General features: G+C 24.7%; 1 protein-coding gene and 1 long non-coding RNA gene across 4 annotated transcripts; one reads left to right on the forward strand and one right to left on the reverse strand.

The window, feature by feature from the left end:
* Positions 1-1,154: 1,154 nt before the first annotated feature.
* Positions 1,155-1,810, reverse strand: LOC134827409 (uncharacterized). The gene is made up of 3 exons (XR_010161787.1): positions 1,724-1,810; positions 1,568-1,655; positions 1,155-1,417 (listed from the first exon to the last, which is right to left on the reverse strand). It is a non-coding gene; the product is annotated as an uncharacterized LOC134827409 (long non-coding RNA).
* A 7,450-nt stretch (positions 1,811-9,260) lies between these two features.
* LOC134838410 (protein phosphatase 1 regulatory subunit 3B) lies at positions 9,261-16,600 on the forward strand. 3 transcript variants are annotated; one of them, XM_063853935.1, is made up of 6 exons: positions 9,261-9,767; positions 11,973-12,120; positions 12,180-12,708; positions 12,772-12,906; positions 12,966-13,171; positions 15,369-16,600. In XM_063853935.1, exons 2-6 carry the CDS (start codon positions 12,029-12,031, stop codon positions 15,391-15,393), a joined length of 987 nt encoding a protein of 328 aa, XP_063710005.1. In that variant the 5' UTR covers positions 9,261-9,767; positions 11,973-12,028; the 3' UTR covers positions 15,394-16,600. The 3 variants fall into 3 exon arrangements, with proteins under 3 accessions (XP_063710005.1, XP_063710007.1, XP_063710006.1); XM_063853937.1 differs by lacking the exon at positions 9,261-9,767 and adding an exon at positions 11,748-11,862; XM_063853936.1 differs by lacking the exon at positions 9,261-9,767 and having other exon boundaries at positions 11,876-12,120.
* Positions 16,601-17,956: the final 1,356 nt, after the last annotated feature.

Genomic DNA, 17,956 nt, shown 5'->3' on the forward strand with positions numbered 1-17,956 from the left:
AATGTGAAATTTCTTTTAAAAATTCTATTTGCAGCTTAGAAAAAAAAATTTTTCTTAATTTTAAGTTAAATTTTAAACGTTAAGTTGAGTAAAATAATTTATTTAGATTTTTTTTTTGGAATTTTTTAGAAAATCAATTTGATTTAAATTTTAAAATACAAATTTAGACTTGAATTATTTTTTAAAAAATTAGTTCAATATTTATCGATTATGTTTAAATTAAGATAAAAAATAAAAAAAAAGTCAACATCGAGATTTGTTAAGTATTTTCGGTTCTTACATTGAAAAGCATAAATGTAACACTGAGTTTTTCTCTTCAAACACGTTGGTTCTTTAAAAATCAAGTAACAGGTTGTTCTCTACTGTAGTGAGATGCAATAGTACTAAGGTCCTTATTCAGCAAGGCAGGAAGATCTACTTTGATACTTCTTACAGCTATATGGATGTTTTCTCGACATGCCATTTATGTAGCCTCAAATGCATTACTGATCCGTGCGCATCCGTGAAAAAAATTTATGACTTTTGTGGGTAATGAACATTTTGTCACAACTCATTTTTGAATTCCAAAAATACTCGATGACGACAAAAAGTTTGATCTTTTCCTCAAAAATGTCCAACTCGATAGACTTATCTCATCCAAGAAGCTAAATGAAGACAGAATTTTGATCTTAAATCACAAATAGTTTCCTTTTTTCCTAAGTCGAATTTACAATTGAAGTTTTTTCATTATAAAAGAAAATTTTTAAAAATTTTTCAACCTTTTCATACATTTTTAATTAATAAGAGACAGACAGACAATTTAAATGTCAATATCGACTTTTTTTTGTAAAAATTAAATTTTTCGCAAACAAAAAAATCTTACGCTCGATCACACCATTTTACGTTGTCTCCAATCAGAGGATCGTCTCTTCTCGTATCAACCCGACAATTTATGATAATCGTCAAAATAAAGACAGAAAAAATTATATTAAGCACGAAATGTAAATAAAAAGAAAAAAGATTGCGACCAAAACAAAATTAAAAATAAAAATTTAGGTCAATGGACTAATAATTTCATTTAAAAAAAATCACTTCATACACAAACGTCTTAACCTTTTATGATTATTTCTTAATCATTATCGAATAAATTAATAAACACACTTGACAATGCAAACGATAAGAATGTCGAATTCTTTTATTGAATTTAATTTAATTTATTCTTTTTTGATGAATTCACAAAAATAATCTTCGTACTTTGACATTTTTTGACACGCGAACCACGTGCCATAATTCATCTCTCTCGAGAAAAATCGCACACTTTTTCATCGAGAGGCACCAGGTTGTCGATCACCAAGCCTTTCACTTCATCAATTGCGATTAATAATTAATTTCGCATTATGTAATTTGTTTACATCGTTCGTCGTTGGTAGTAACTGACCTAAAAGTTGGTTGCCAAAAAAAAAAAAAATTAATCACACGTGCAATTAATTCTTTATCATGAAATTATCCACACTTAACTGCGCATGAATGACAGAGATTATATGGAAGTGTGTCTCTCGAGTTCCTAAATAATTAATTAATTACACACCAGAAAGTATTTCGTCGAATTTGTTGTTTGGCCTTGAACATGACCTCTGTCAATGTATCGCGAAAAAATTTAGCGAGATGTCAAAGAACTGTAAAAAAATATAAACAAACATCGTTACATTGTTTTGAATGAATGACAAAATTTTAAACATTTTACATTGTTGTTTTTAATCAGAATTAATCATTGTTTAAATTCTGCATCTCAAAAAAGACATGCAAGTTCTGTAAATCTTTTTACAACCAGATGGATTTATTTTATTGTATTAATCTTATCTCTCTTATTGTTTGACGTAATGGAAAGATTTTATTAAAAATTGATTTTTATTTACAAGATTCGATTAATTGCAAGTTTTTGTGTCTGTCTTTCTCGTGAAAGTCTAGAATAATGTTTTGTTGACCTGAGACTGTTTATGTTTTTATTCAAATGATCATCAACAAACTCTAGTTGGCGTCAGATTTTGAAGTTGAGGCGGATCTAAATTTTGAGATTTAACTCGAAATAAATGAAAAACTCCTTTAAATGACTTTTAATAAACTTAATTATTATTATTTTTGTCAAATTTATTTTTATTTTTCATTTTGATTTTTTTTTACATAAAAATTTATTTAATTTAATTTATTTTATTTTTTTTTATTTATTTAATTTTTTTTAAAAAATATTTAAAAAGGGGCTTAAATTAATAGAAAAATTTTTAAAAAATATATTAATTTAATAAAATCATCATTAAAAATAATTTTTTGAATGCAAGTAATAAGTTAAGCTTATCATTTTTAAAATAATGGAAAATTTACAGAATATTGGGGACTTTGCAATTATTGCAAAAATAGGTTATCTCATTAGAACTTCAAAGTAAAGATCCGTGAATTTTTGATTATGACGCAGAATTTAAATATTTTTTCTCTTCTTAATTCTTTAAAATAATTTTGATAAAGCTTTTTTATAAAGCTCTACATATTTTTAAAAATTAAAAAAATATTTTTTTACAATTTTTTTAAAATTTTATTATATCATTTAATTTATTTTCTTTTGTTATTATTTTTATTAATTTTTTTATATTTTTTTTTTATTTTTTGAAATAAATGTCATTTGTTTTATTTTGATACAAGAAAATATTTTTTAAAAAAATTCAAGCAAATTTTTGACTGACTTTACTATCCCATAATTTAAAAAAAATTGTCAAAAAAAAAAAATAAATGAAAGTAAACTGATGGTCAAGTTTATAACTTAGATTTAAAAATTTTTTATTAGATTGTCCTCATTAATAAGCGTGAATTTTATTACAAAAAAAAAATAATAATTTACAAATATCTCAATCTTAAGAGGCGAGACAATACATAATAAAAATATACAAACGATAGATGATAATAGAATAAAATTGACAAATAAACAGTTCATTGCCCGACAATTTTAATGAATTTATGATAGACAAGCAAACAAACGCAAAAAAGATACGGCTAAAAATTTATTTATTTATTTTTTTTTCTTATTTTTTAGAGCACCTCGGAAGATGTCTGATATCTTTTGACATTTTTGCGTTTTTTTGTGACGTCATTAAATAATCTTATCTTTACTTGATAAGAAGACTGATATTGAGTCAGATTTGTCCCATTTTACAGGAAATTAACGATTAAATTTTATTTTTAGCTCTTTTTAACGATCTGTTGAGAAGACTTTCAAGTTTTGTGAATTTTACACAATTAAGACAAGTATTTTGTAATGTCCATACATAAATATCGTTTAAAAATAAAAACAGAAGGTCGTTTATATTTACGCGGCCCTTGAGTATACATTATGATACAGAAGCGAATATATGTCAATGGACATTAATAATATTAAAAAGAGCAACTATTAATGAAGTTAATAACTTTTTGACGTTCGAATTATTTAAATTTTTTAAAATATTTTTCAAATATTTAAAATATTTTTAAAAAATTATTCGAAAATTTAATTAATTAAAAAAAATAGATTTAAATTTTTTTTTTATTTATTTTTAAATTAAAAATTAAAATTAATTTTTAAAAAAATTTTATTTAAAAATTAACTTTAAATTTTAATTAATTAAAAAAAAATTTAAAAAAATCACAAAAAAGAAAAAAAATCTAAACAATTAATCCAAATTTGACAGAAACATAATTGGCTAGACACGAAAGTGTTTTGTCTGAATTTCCTACAAAATTACTTTTCACGAGCGATTTCTTTTCACAAATTACGTCAATTTCTTCAGGCAAAACCAAACAAACAGCCGATGATACAAAAATTCAAGCAGGCATCCAAAAAATGATTTAATACGAATATCTTGCACACGCGCCTGCATAAAAAATTTCTTCGTGTTATCTATAAATAAATAATTTTTTTTTGTGTCCTTTGATTGAATTTGTTGAGGTGAATCAGAAATTTTTGGATTTTTCTTGTAGTTTAAAAAATTTATAAGAAAATTTAGTTTTTAATTTTTAAAATAAAATTTTAATTAAAAAAAAAAATAAATTTTATAAAAATTTCATTATTAAAAATTTATTTAAAAAATATTTATTTAATAATTATTTTAAATTTAATTTTAAGAAAAATATAAGTTAATTTTTATTATTTTTTAAATTTTTTTTAAAATTAAATTTAAGAATAATTTTTTAAAAAAATATTTAATTTATTTATTATAAAATTTAATTTTTTTAATTAAAAATTTATTTTAAAAATTAAAAAGCTAATTTTTCTTATAAAGCGAAATAAAAGAAATTTTAAAAAATTTATTAAAATATAATTATTTAGGTATTTTTTTTATAAATACTAAAAATATTGAAATTATTGATTAAATTAAAATAAAAATTCAAAGTTTTTGAAATTATTTTAATTAAATTCATTAGTTGATAAGTCGCAAACAAAAAGGAACACTTTGTCCTTTAACCAGCGTCACACGTCTCTCGCGCCAGACTTGTTTACTTCGATCGTGAACATGCACAAATCGATCGAAAATGCATGATTTGATGGCACGTTTGTCTCACTGATCTCTCAAAATAACAAAAATTAATCAGGAAGCACTAATCAAGTCGCATTTTCTTATCCTCTGAAGCAATTTTTACAAGTCACACTTTTAAAAATAAACTCAAAGACGACAATTTTTTTCTAATTTTAGTTTTTCTCGATAGTTTAACGAATTTTTTTTTTGTTAATCTTTTGTTGATTTTTGGGATTAACCTTAACCCCCATTCGCATTCAAATATTTAATCAGTAGAGTTTTTGTAATTAAATCGAAAGGTGATAAGGAGCATGACAAACTCTTTTTTAACACATTAAAGTTTCTATTTTTATTTGACGATAGTAAACAATCGGGCAAAAATAGAATCATCTGTGAGAAAAAAAAAGAGATTAGATTAATAATTGTCGTCTGACGAAACGTCTCCTTATTTTTACACATAAAGACAATCGATCATGTGGATCGTGCATGTTTCGATAAGCCTCAGGGTGAGAGAGAGAAGAGTTGCGTTCTGATAAGAAACGCACTACAGGTCAAAAAAATCATCGACGTACACTTTTTTTTCTTCTTTTTGAGGACAACTAAAATAGTTTCTCTCTGTTTTTCGGTCTCGCTCTCTCGTAAAATAGTAAAAATGTTGATCATGCGGTCGATGCATGATCAGATCAGACTTTACGTCTCGTGTGGTAATTTGAATTTATAATGTTGAAAAGTGTACGCACATGTTTCTATGCCCCAGACTGCGTACATGGGTGATGATAACGAACTTTTAATCTGTGAAGACTTGAACAATAACCACAGAGTTTGAAGAGATCATTGCATGAATGAAATTTAAAAAAAAACGTAATAAAGAAGATCGCAAAAATTGGCGCCACGGAGATACTCCGATTTGATTTAATGTATAATTAGGGTGAACATCAGCAGTTGCCAAGATGTTCGCAAAATCGTCAATAAAGTCGTTTGGAGGACATCCTAGTTCAGTGTTTGTTATTCATTTATTTAAATTGATCAAGCGATTATTTATATGGGAAAGAAAGCTAATTATTGCCAGATTGCAAAGTAAAAAGGTGATAAGGTGATCTTCAAAAATCTAAATATAAACAAAAATCAAAATTGTTTACTTTGTGGAGTTGTCTGATTTTTTTTTTCAACTCGTGTCTGGCTAATTTTAGCAAAATAACCTAGACTAATAAACTACCTGATAATTTTGATAATATTTTATTGCGAGACAAACGCGTAATTTTGTGCTTTAATTAGTTTTTTGTTAGCTTTTAAAATTTGCATTGGGATTTGATTTTATTTTTAAATAAAAAAAAATTAATCCCAATGCAAATTTTTAAAATTAAATAAAAATTTGTAAGTTATCAAAATTTGCATTGGGGTTTAATATTTTTTATTTTAATATATTTTTGAATTAAAATATTAAATCCCAATGCAAATTTTTAAAATTAAATAAAAATTCGTAAATCATCAAAATTTGCATTGGGATTTAATATTTTTGAACAAATTATCTTTAGAAATTGTTTAAAAATATAAATCCCAATGCAAATTTTGATAATTTACAATTTTTTTTTTGAAGCTACAAAATTACGCGTTTGACCTTTTTAATTTAGCAAAAAATCGATCGTAAAAATTAATTTTTCACAAAATTTAAGACACCAAATAAAAATTTCGTAATAAAAATAAATATTCGTGAAAAAAAGTGGAACAAAGAAAAAAAATATGGAGTCTTGTGACATTGTCGTCTCTCAATTTTTAAACATTTGTAAAAATTTTCAGTTGTTTTTACAAGAGTCTACTATTTATCACCCATATGATTATTCATACCCACTAAAAATTCTGATCCAAAACTCTTTTTCCATTTTTTTTCTTTTGCGGGGGCATCTTAATCCGTTTTGGCAACATTTCAACCGCGTATCGCCGCGCCAGTGTTTTCTATTTTTTGATACAATTGGCATCGCGCAAAATATTTATAGACAAAAAAAAAGTCGTTTTTATACGTAAATAATAATAAAGTTGTGGTCGATTCGTGATATTTTTGGCCAAATATTTGCTCTTGGCGTCGCGAAACGCCAGATCAATTTTTAAAATCAAATCAAATCGATTCAACTTGATACAGAGCCAAGTTGATTCTTGTTGATAATGTTTAATTGTTAAGAAACTCGTTCGAATTGCTGGATACGGATCGGCTACTGTCACACGAGTATTAGATGCATTTAAATGCTAATCCAGCGAGAGAGAAAAAAAACCTGATTTTAGGTCGTCTTTGGAGAGAAATATGATCACGCTCGAAACGCATGATTATTACAGTTTTTATATTAAAAATTTCTTTCTTTCTTTCCTTCGTTCCAAAAAGAAATTACACAGTGCAACAATCCAGTTTTCTTCTGGGCATTGTTTCTTCATGAATGTCTTTGTAGGTGTTTAAAACCTACATTACAAGACATATAACAAAAAGGTCACACATTTTTTAAATGAAATTATAATTTTAAAACTTTTTAAAATTGTTCTCAGCAGAAAGTTTGATCAGAATGTATATTAAATTTAACCTTTTGGAACAATGATGACGCCAAAGTTTCAATGAAAAGTTATTGCATTGATGCATTATGGTAATTGCAATGTTAATATAATTGAAGAGTATCAAGATTTTTTTTTTTTTTTGAAAGAAGCTTCAGTCTTTTTAAAAGGGTCTGTCTGCCAATTGCACAAAAATCGTTTGAAAAGCTTCAGTTTATTCTATTGGAAATTTTTAGATTCAACGTTATTCGTGAATTATCCAGTCATGAGATATCTTCTTAGCTTCTAAATTTTCTTTTAAAAAACTTTGGAAATATCTATTGATGAAAATTTAAAGGATTACATGGGTTTTGTTAAACCATTTCAAAATATACTCATTCTGCATTTTTGTATCCCTTGGTAAATTACATAATAATTACATGCTTCAACTTGTTGAATTTTGCATGTCCTGTTAAGAACTTAATTACTCCATTTTTAAAATGTTCATTGTTCAGGAGTTCTCTTAAAAGTAGTTTAGTTTTCGAAATTAGCGAAATTATTAAATGTTCTTGATATTCTGTTGATAGGCTCATTGGAAGTAAATTGGCGGTTGTGGAATTGGACATGTAAGAATCGACGTTGTCTTAGATTGTATGAAATTTCGTGATTTATAGTGATCTTGCAAGCCAGTTGTTGGCAGTCAGTAAGTCAAAAGCGAACATAGAGTCGATAATCGTTCTTCTTCTTTCAAGTGTTTCCATATTCAGGAGATTCAATCTGTTTTCATATGATGGTAATGTAAAAGTATCATTTTGCCAGCCGAGATTTCTTAGAGCAAATAGCAGAAATTGTTTCTGTACGGATTTAATTTTTGCTGATTTAAGGTTCACAAGTTTTACAAGGGCTCCAAGTTTTTCATAATGATAATTATTTCGCTTTGTTTTGTTACTTTTGGTTAGAATTCAGAAAATTGATATTCGGTAATTGTTCGGAGGGATGACAATTGGGGAAGGAAGTCCATTTCAGTGTCAAAGACTTTGAAGAAGTGGCCTTAATTACTATTGATATTGAGATAGAAATAGCTCCATCGCGGATGTAAAGATCTTATTCTGTACCTAATTGTATACTAAAAAAAAAGTAGATTTAAAATTAGGTCAATATTTAAAATTTCGTACATAAGTTACCTGTTTTTCCACTAAACTTAATGAGTTTAAGTTTGTTTAAAGTTTTGGTTCTTTCTATAAATTAAGTAAGCAGCTTTTATGACTTATGACTTCTAAATATTGATTCTTCTAATGCCTAAAAATAAAACAAAAATTGATGAAATTAAAAAGTTAAGATTTTATTTTAAAATACTCTAATGTCAACTTACCTCTCTCCAAAGTACTAACCTTTTCCTGTCCCTTCTCATAGCAATACCCAAACAATACTTACAGCTCATACTTTTGTTCACTGCAATTGTACAGATCTATAAATGTAATGAGACAAAAAAAAAATCCAAGTTTGTTCACCCCAAAAAACATTTTATAGTTTACACTAAATCTTGTCTACAATTCACTCAGAGAATCTGCAAAACAAATCGTCGAATACCTAAACTATTTCAAAAAAGTGTGTGAACAAATTTACAACTCTTACAACAAATTACTTAGAAAGTGAACATTCTTTTTGTTAACCAGACACATGTTCTCCTCGACTTGCTCGTGTAATATTTAATTATCCAATATTTAGATAACAACAAACTATTATGCGCCAAAAGTAATTCGCGTGGCTTCGATTGTTTGCACTTCTTGTGGGCTCGTCTGACTTTTTCGTCTGTCTGATCTTTTTTTTATGACACATGTCAGTTTCGATCTTGAACTTTTTTTTTCTAGTTCAATTATTACTAAATTTAATCTCGTGTGATAAATCCTGCACATGTAATTTTTTTAGTAACATCAACGCCCATTTTTTACGTATAACTTTAATTAAATCAAACAAAACCATATGATACATCCAACGGTAATAAATAATGATAAAAATTGACGTAACAATGTTATAAGTACATTTTTTGTTCTCTCACATACGAAAAAAAAAGTGCTCTGTGTCTATCACTTTTAATTTCTCGCATCATATGTGAACTACATGTGTGATTGTATATCAGCACCGGTTGTTATTATTAAATCTATGTATACCCACGAAAATATATATATAGCGGGGAGACGAACAACTTGAGCGAAGCTTAATAAAATTTCTCAGTTCACATTTGATTGCCGACTTGTCGAGACGTGCAAATGACACTTTCTTGAATTAAATTTAAATAAAAAAAAATAATTTCTCTTGAAAAGTTATTTTGTTTTGTACACATTAAAATGATTTTTTGGATTTCTTGAAATAAAATAAAATTTTATAAAATAAGCGGAAACCTTGTTCCTTGGGATAAAAATAAATATAAGGCCGCCCATTAAAAATTCAAAGAAAAAACGGAAAAACCACCTAAAAAGTAACAAGTGCCAAAAAAAAAATTATTAGAAAAAAAATTAAGTGCAATTATATCTAGTCTACATGTATCAAAATTGAACATAAAATAATAAATAATTCAATTGACCAATAAAAAAATATACACAAAAAACTCACACGCGCTGATAATAATAAATAATCAAAAAAATTCATTGTCAGTTTCGGTGCTTGGAAACAAGAAAAAAAAATTGCCGGTCAAAACAAAAAATTAAAAACAATAAAAAAATTAAATAAAAAAAAGTAAGTGAATTTATCATTCAAATATTATTACTAGTTAGAAAATTGTGTAGGTCGAGATTGAAAAAAAAACGTGAGATTGTGAGAAATTCTTCTAAATATAAAATAATATTGTCATCTAAAAAGTTAGCAAAATGTTGTGTGAAATATCATGTGATATAAAAATAAAAACAAAAAAAAAATAAAAATTTTTAAATAAACGTAAAAAATCAATGAACGAGAAAAATGTGAAAAACTAAAAGTGACTCAATGACTGCAATTATTTTGCAAATCCAACGCAATTTCTTGCTTGAAAGTTTGTACAAAAGCAGACATGAAATATAATTTGTAATCTCAATTGGAACCTCATATTTTAAGGTTGAAGTAACATCTAAAAATAAATTTAATTACTTTCATTTTCAACGGAAAAGATTTTACGGAATAAAATTTTTTATTACTTGAAATGAACAGATTTTTATAATAATTTTTTTTTTCATTGAAGAGGAATTTTAATTGTTTTGAGATTTTTTTCTCCTTTTGAAGAATTTTTATTAAATAAGATTCAATTTTTCAAAAAAAAAAAAAGAAAATTTGTGAAATGTCAATTCAAAAAATTACCGTTGAAATTTGAAAATGGCTTTTTCGCTAATTCAAACTTAAATAAATTTTAATATTTAGAAGAAAATATGTTTTTAGTTTAAAAAAAAATAAAAATATCTCAAAAAAAATTTTTTTTTCTTTAATTTTATAAAAAAAAAATCAAATTAAGAACAGTTAAAAATTTGAAAATCGCATTTTTGCTAATTCAATATAATTTTAATCCACAAAAGTTAAGGACACTTCATTGAAAGAGTTACTTTCGTGGTCAGAAAAGGTCACGATCAATCATCTCTTTTTTCCTCTATCTTTAAAAAAAAACGAAAAGTACATTTTATTACTTCATGAAAAGATTTCGCCGAGACCTTGCTCCAAATCTCGCTTTTCACGCTAAAAATTTAAATAAAATTTTTTGACGAGTCGCATCTTTTGTGATTTTACATTAAAATTCTGCCGTGATTTATTTGTTTAAATTCGTTTCGCGTCGCGTTCTTGATAAAGTAATTTTGATGGAAATATTAAAAATGCATTTAAAAAACATCAATGACACGTGTAATTTTTTTTGCAGTAAAAATGCAAGGTTACGGCGCCAACATTTGTTATGACTTGTGATGATTACACGTCACAAAACAATCAGACGAAGGTGCCAATCAAATAAATGGAACAATTTTTATGACTGCACCTTGTTTGTAAACATTAACAGGATATTCAATTAAATTTTTTAAAAAATTAAAAATATCGCGACTTTTGATATTTGCGACTCTTTTGATGAAAGTCAATGAAAATATGAAAAATCGAATTTTTTTTTTTATTTTTTAAATTTTTTTAAAAAATTTTTAAAAATTTTTTTAAAATTTAATTTAACTAAATAATAAATTTTTATTAATAAATAATTTAAATTTTCAAATCTAAAATCAAACAAAAAAAATTGGTAAAAAAAAATTAAAAAACTTTTAATAAAAGAATTTAAAATAAATTATTAAAAAATAATTTAAATTTTATAAATTTAATTTAAAAATAAAAATAAATTCTTGAAGAACCTAAAATTTGAATTTAATTAAATTTATAAAAAAAATATTAAAATAATTTTAACAAATTATTAAAATATTAAAAAATATTTAAATAATTTAAAAAAAATCTCTAAAATATTCTTTAAAAAATATTTTTTTAAAATTCATATAAAAATTTCCTATTTCCGCAATATTTTTTTTACAAGAAAAATTATCATATTAAAATAAAAATGCAAAAAAGGTTCCGCATTTGATTACAACAACAACACAAAAAATTGTCTGTGCCTAAAAATATTATAACCGAAAAAAAAAATTTCTTCGGCATTCCTAGCTAATGTGCATATAATCTATTCAAAACTAGTTTTAGAGCACCATTCCTCTGTATTTGTGTACAGATAAATGGATTGGATGACGATTACGAAGATTGTTTGTATTTGTCGTACGTATGCACGCATGCAATTAGTCGATAAGGAGAGTCGACAAGTCGAGACGAAGTAGTTCGAACATTTCAGGTCTCAGTTTTGATTGAACTTTCGCAGTGTAAAGATGCTTTAATCCGAAAAGTGTCGTTTTTGTCTCGAACAAATCAACTAAAATCCTGTTTTGTCGTTTATTTTTGCAGTAAATCCGTGTCATTTCGTAAATTTAAAGGAAACTTAGGAGGAAACAGGAGGAAAAATGCCTGCTTACATGGAAATGTTGGTCTCACAGAGTCCCCCGGTATTCAGTCACAGTCCCCCTGCAGGATTTTTAGCAGATTTTGTACAAAGGTAAGAATTTATTAAAGTTTTTTCGGAGAATTTTGGAAATTTATGAGAATTTTCTTCAGACAATATGACTCACCAAGATTATATCGTCCGACAACGCTATCTCCAAAACCGTTACGCAAGCAATTTTCGTTGCCAATCAAAATGCCCTCGCCCAAAAAGTCAATTTTGCACACGAGGCCATCGCTGGAAGACCTGGAAGTGGATAAAACGAAGAAAACGCGCCACATTTCGTTCGCCGACGATCAAGGATTCGAATTAACGCACGTAAAAGTGATGAATGAAGCATCGAATGAGCCGCCACTCTGGAGTTTACAATTTTTGGCGCATGTCACACAAGGCGTAATTAGTCCTGTGCCGACGGAACAATGGACTATCGACTTTAGACAACCCGCATCGGATTATCTCGCTTACCGACGTCGTTTGGAGGAAAATAGCGTCTCCCTTGAAAATGTGATAATCAAGGAGGCGGAATCTTGCATCGTTGGCACGGTAAAAGTTAAGAATTTGTGCTTCGAGAAGGAAGTTTTTGTCCGATCGTCGTGGGATAATTGGAAGAGTCAACAGGATACGTACTGCACTTTTTCAAAAGTATGAAATTTCAGCCAATTTTTCATTTTTGAAAAATTTTTTGACAATTTTTTTGATTTTTAGATTGGCAGCGGTACCGCAGGATACACAGTTTTTGATACATTTTCCTTCAAAATCACCCTTCCGCCTCACAGTCGTCACTTGGAGTTTTGCGTTTGCTTCCGCGCCAATGGCAAAGAGTACTGGGATAGCAACGACGTAAGTTAAAATCTCATAAAACCTAAAAAAATATTAAAAAAATATTTTTTTTTATGTAGGGCAAAAATTACATAATTACCAATCGCCATAATTCTCCAGTCATCTCAGACAGCATTAAAAATACAATTAATTCCGCCAGCGACTTTAACCAAAAATTACAGCAGCGTCAACGGAAGTTGGGCACGTGTCTTACGCCCTGGTCCAGTATAAACAACAACACCTGGAGTCCGACCGTTAGCGAGCTTGACGACTCGGCACCTTATTGGTAATGCAAAAAACAAAAAGTGTGAACAAAAGATACTTGTGTATGAGACCTCTTTTTATGAATATTTCACGATGAAGTGACAAAAAATTAGAAGTAAAAAAAAACAAGAAAATTACTTGCAAAAGTCGCGTAGGAGACAAAGTCGAATCCAAATTATTTAGAGGAGATTCATGGGTGAGCCCACTTTCCTATATTTTGAACTTAATTGTTTTGAAATTTTTAGTTTCGTTTTTTTTGCATGAAAAATTTTTAACAAAAATCCAACAAAAAATTGGAAAAAGTAGTTTTTTGCTTATAATTTTTTTTAGCGGCTTTTGTAATTATTTTAAATTTTTTTTTAGATTTTTTAAAATTTTTTAGATTAAATTTAAACTTTTTTTAAAAATTATATTTAAAATTATTTTTAATTAAATTTAAAATTATTTTTAATTAAATTTAAATAAATTTTTTAAAATAAATTTTTAATTTTTTTAAATTAAATTTAAGATCATTTTAATTAAATTTGATTTTTTTTTTAAATTAAATTAAAAATCATTTTTAGTTAAATTTATTTATTAATAAAATTTAATTTTTAAATTTAAAATTTTTTAAAAATAAATTTGAACTCTTTTTTTTTAATAAAATTAAAAATTAATTTTAATTTTTTTATTTTAAATTAAATTTAAAATAATTTTTAATTAAATTTAAAATAATTTTTAAATTAAATTTTTATTTTCTATTAAAATTCAAAATTTTTTATTAAATATAAAATTTGGATTTTTTAAAATTATTTTCTAAATTATATTTTGCATGTAATTTTTTTTGGGAAATTAAAAAAAAATTGCGCGTCTCTAAAGTCACGTGTAATTTTAACGTTTCACCCCGTTGTGCAATATTTATTTACACTTTTTTGCGCTAACAATCTGATAATGAGATCTCCAATTATTAATAATATTATGATTTCTGAATGTGAATCGGTACAAAAAGGTCATTGATATTTTCGCAACAACAACAACAATAATGATTGGAAATAACAACATAAACAATATCAACACGCGCAAATACCTGTCGCCCAGTGTCTATAAATTTTTAATACGTAACATTTCTCAATGTCATTATGCATCCGCGCTTCGTTCTAAATTTTTCGCGAATAATTTCCGTTACACGGATAAAAATAAATCGACTGACGTAAAAGGAAAATTTTTGATCGCATACGTGGCGCATGAAAAAATCTCACAAAATTTGTTCAATTTATTACTTTGTAATTATTCGTAAAATTTATGGTGCAAAAAAGTCATAAAATAATGAGATCATCGTGTCTGCCATTGTCGCGCGTGAAAAGTGAAATGCGCATAATACTTTTTTTTCGTCAATATTTGCTGAGAGATCATGTGAATCATGTGTCTCATGCAATCTTAAACATACGGGAAGTGTTTCTAGAGTGCTTTGAACGACATTCAAAAACTCGCTAATAATATATTTAACAAGTTTTGAGCGCGCACGTTTACGGCGAATCAATGTCAAGGATGTTTCGTTGTTTCCGTAATGTTGAGTTTTTATGATGCATAATACTGAAGTGCGGTTATTTAATCGGAATAATGTTAAGAATTATTTTTTTAAAAATATTTTTTGTGTTATTTTAGTGAATTGGGAATTAATTAATTTAAAGCTGATTTTTTTTTAAACAAAATTATTTTTTAAATAATTTTAATTTTTAATAATATTTTTTTTTTATTTGAAATCAATTGAATTTTTTTTTAATATTTAAAAATTTAAATTAAATAAATTAATTAAAAAAAAATTTAAGAAAAATCATTTTTTATTTTAAAAAATTAAATAAATATTTAAAAAAAATTTTAACAAATTAAAACAAAGTAATTAAAATAAATTTAAATAAAATTAACCATTAATTAAATTATAAAAATCAAAAATTTTGGGATGAAAAAATATTTTACTTTAAAATATTTAACTTAAAAAATTAAATTAAAAAAAAAATATTTAATTTTTAAAACTTTAATTATTTTTTTATTATTATTTTTTTTTTAATAAAATCTTTAAAAAAAACTATTGCTTTAAAAATCCAGCTTTAAATACAAAAAATGCATGATTGTAAATATTTTTTTTTAAATAAATAATATTTAATTTTTTATTTAAAAATAACAAACAAAAAAATAAACAACTTACTAAATTATTCCAATTTCTTTTTATCTCATTGCAGTTTCTCACCAATGATCGTTTACTGAAGAGACGCAAAAATTTTTTACAATATTTTTCAACAAACAGAGAAAAAATTTATTAAATTATCCGTAATTAGCATGTGTCACTCTCATCATCAACAAACCTACAAAAACAAAAAATCAGAATTTAAAAAAAAAATTGTAAAGGGAAAAGTCTTCTTTTTTTTAACAAAACAAGAAGAAAAATTCTACAAATATTGAAAGTGAAAAAAAAACTATAGTTATGTGATATAAATGTTTACAAGAAAAAAAAATCTCTTGATACAGACCTAATTACTTGAGAATGGTCTGATCCGTATGTGAAATTGTGTGTGTTTGTGTTATTTTAATTTTTTAAGTTATTTTTAGTCGATTTTTTTTTTATTTTTACAAAAATTGTTGAAAAATTGTAGAAAAAAGACAAAAGATTACTTTTCCCGCAAAAATTTTATTAAATTAAATAAAAGTGTTTTTTACACATTTTTTATTAAAAAAAATAGAAAATAATAATTATTAAAGATCATTGTTGGCTAAAAGCATTTAGGATTCGGATTTTTGTCTCCTCGATATTTGAACAGTGTTTCTCATTATGAAACATTCTTCAAGTAAAAAAAAATAAAATTAATAAGGAAACATACCTAGTTCCTACGAATAATAACTCAAGGAATCAAGAAAAAAAAATAAATTTAAGAAAAAATATTTAATTAAAAACTATAAACTTTACATTAAAGTTTTAAGTTTTTTTCTCTTCTCTTTTTATTATGATGACCATAACATAATTACAAAGAAAAAATCTGAACTAGGTATATTATAAATAATCAATTAGAGGACGTCCAGATATGAAAATAGTGCAATAAAAATAAATTTTAATCACATCTCTGCCGATTTACATTCAAATAATCATCCTGAAACGTAAATCGAAGGAAAATGCAACAATGAAATATATGAAAAATATTATTTGGAACTATAAGACTGAAGAAATGTGTCTGAAATTTGTTACAAAAAAAATTCTCATAATTCAGACATTTTTAGACCCAAAAAGTCGATAATGTTGAATCAAAGCTATAAATCGCAGAAAATTTTAAGTTTTAGTAGTAGAAAAAAATGTATGTTTAAAAAAATTTACATATTGCGAAATATTAAAAAAAAAAAAAAAAAATGGAACAGATATAATTTTTTTCTAACTTGTAAATATTAATAAAAAATATATAAAAAATAAACGACCAAGTTTTCCATTGATGGCGATTAATATTAAAATAAATAAAAATTAAATAGTGCCAAAAAATGCACTAAATCGCCTATATTTTTAAAATTATTAAAATTTGTACAAAAAAATCTAAATTTTTTCGCAATTTTTTTTTTAAATTAATTATTTTTGATGTAAATTTATTTCAATAAAAAAAATAAAATTTAAGTTAAAAAAAATATTGAATGATGAAGAAATGAATGAATTTTATTTTTAAAAAAATAATTATTGCTTAAAATATATTGAAGAATTATTTTATAGTAACAATTTTTTAAGAATGGATGAGTAATAAAATTCAAGTCTTAAATAATTTCATTATTATATTATTTAGTAAAAAAAAATTATAGAAGGAAGATAAAAAAAGAATTACTCAAATAAAAAAAATGTAAATATATTAATCGCTACTACTACAAATTTTCTTAAATTTTTACAGAATGTACCTTTTAGCAAATTATTTTTTGACAAAAAATGTAGTTTAGTTTCTGTAAATAGTAGTTTGTAGTGAGCAAAAATGTTAAAGAATATTATTGCACTTTCATATATTATATGAGATAAAATAAATATATTGCTGTACATAAAAAAAATGTAGTTTGTAAGGAATTGTTATTTGTGAATCATTTTAACTATTTTTATTAATTATTATTATTATTATTATAAAGATGAAATATAAAGCAGAAAAATATTTTTTTGTGTTTTATTTTTTTCCGAAGATATTTTTTGTTGTTGTTTATGTCTATTGAAATTCTTGAAATCCTTAAAATGGTTCTCTTTTCGATAATTTTTTGCTGAATTGAAATTGGGAATAAGTTTAAAAGGTAAGTTTTGAATTTTTCACAAATAAATCCTGAAGAAAAAATTTAAGATTTTTTTTCTTAACATTTTAAGTAAAAAAATTAATCAACCTAAAAAAAATTAAATTTATTTAGTTAAAATATTTTTATTTTTTTAATAAATAATTTTTAAAATATAATTTAAATTAATTAATTTTTGAAATTTAATTAAATTTAAAATTTTGAAAAATAATAAAAAAAAACTCTAAAAAAAATGTTAAAATTGCAGCGGTCTAAATTATAATTTATTTTTTTTTAAATTATTTAATTTAAATTTAAAAAAAAATATAAAATAATCTATAGGTATTATTCAGTCAATTAGTAAAAAAAAATTAGAGCATAAAATTCTAATGCAAATATTTATAATTTTAATATAAAATTAAATTAAAATTTAATTCTATTAAAAAATAAATTAGAATTTAAAAAAAAATTAGAAAAGAAAATTATGAAAAATAAAATAATTTTTAATTATTTTTGTTTTAAATTTCTTATAAAATATTGAAAAAAATTAAAC

The sequence above is a fragment of the Culicoides brevitarsis genome, chromosome 1 (genome assembly GCF_036172545.1).
Source record: "Culicoides brevitarsis isolate CSIRO-B50_1 chromosome 1, AGI_CSIRO_Cbre_v1, whole genome shotgun sequence".
Classification (NCBI taxonomy): domain Eukaryota; kingdom Metazoa; phylum Arthropoda; class Insecta; order Diptera; family Ceratopogonidae; genus Culicoides; species Culicoides brevitarsis.

Coding starts and splice junctions, on each gene's coding strand:
- LOC134838410 (XM_063853935.1), top strand. CDS start 12,029: ATGCCTGCTTACATGGAAATGTTGGTCTCACAGAGTCCCCCGGTATTC. Junction 12,121..12,179: donor TTAGCAGATTTTGTACAAAG/GTAAGAATTTAT, acceptor AATTTTCTTCAG/ACAATATGACTCACCAAGAT. Junction 12,907..12,965: donor AGTACTGGGATAGCAACGAC/GTAAGTTAAAAT, acceptor TTTTTTATGTAG/GGCAAAAATTACATAATTAC.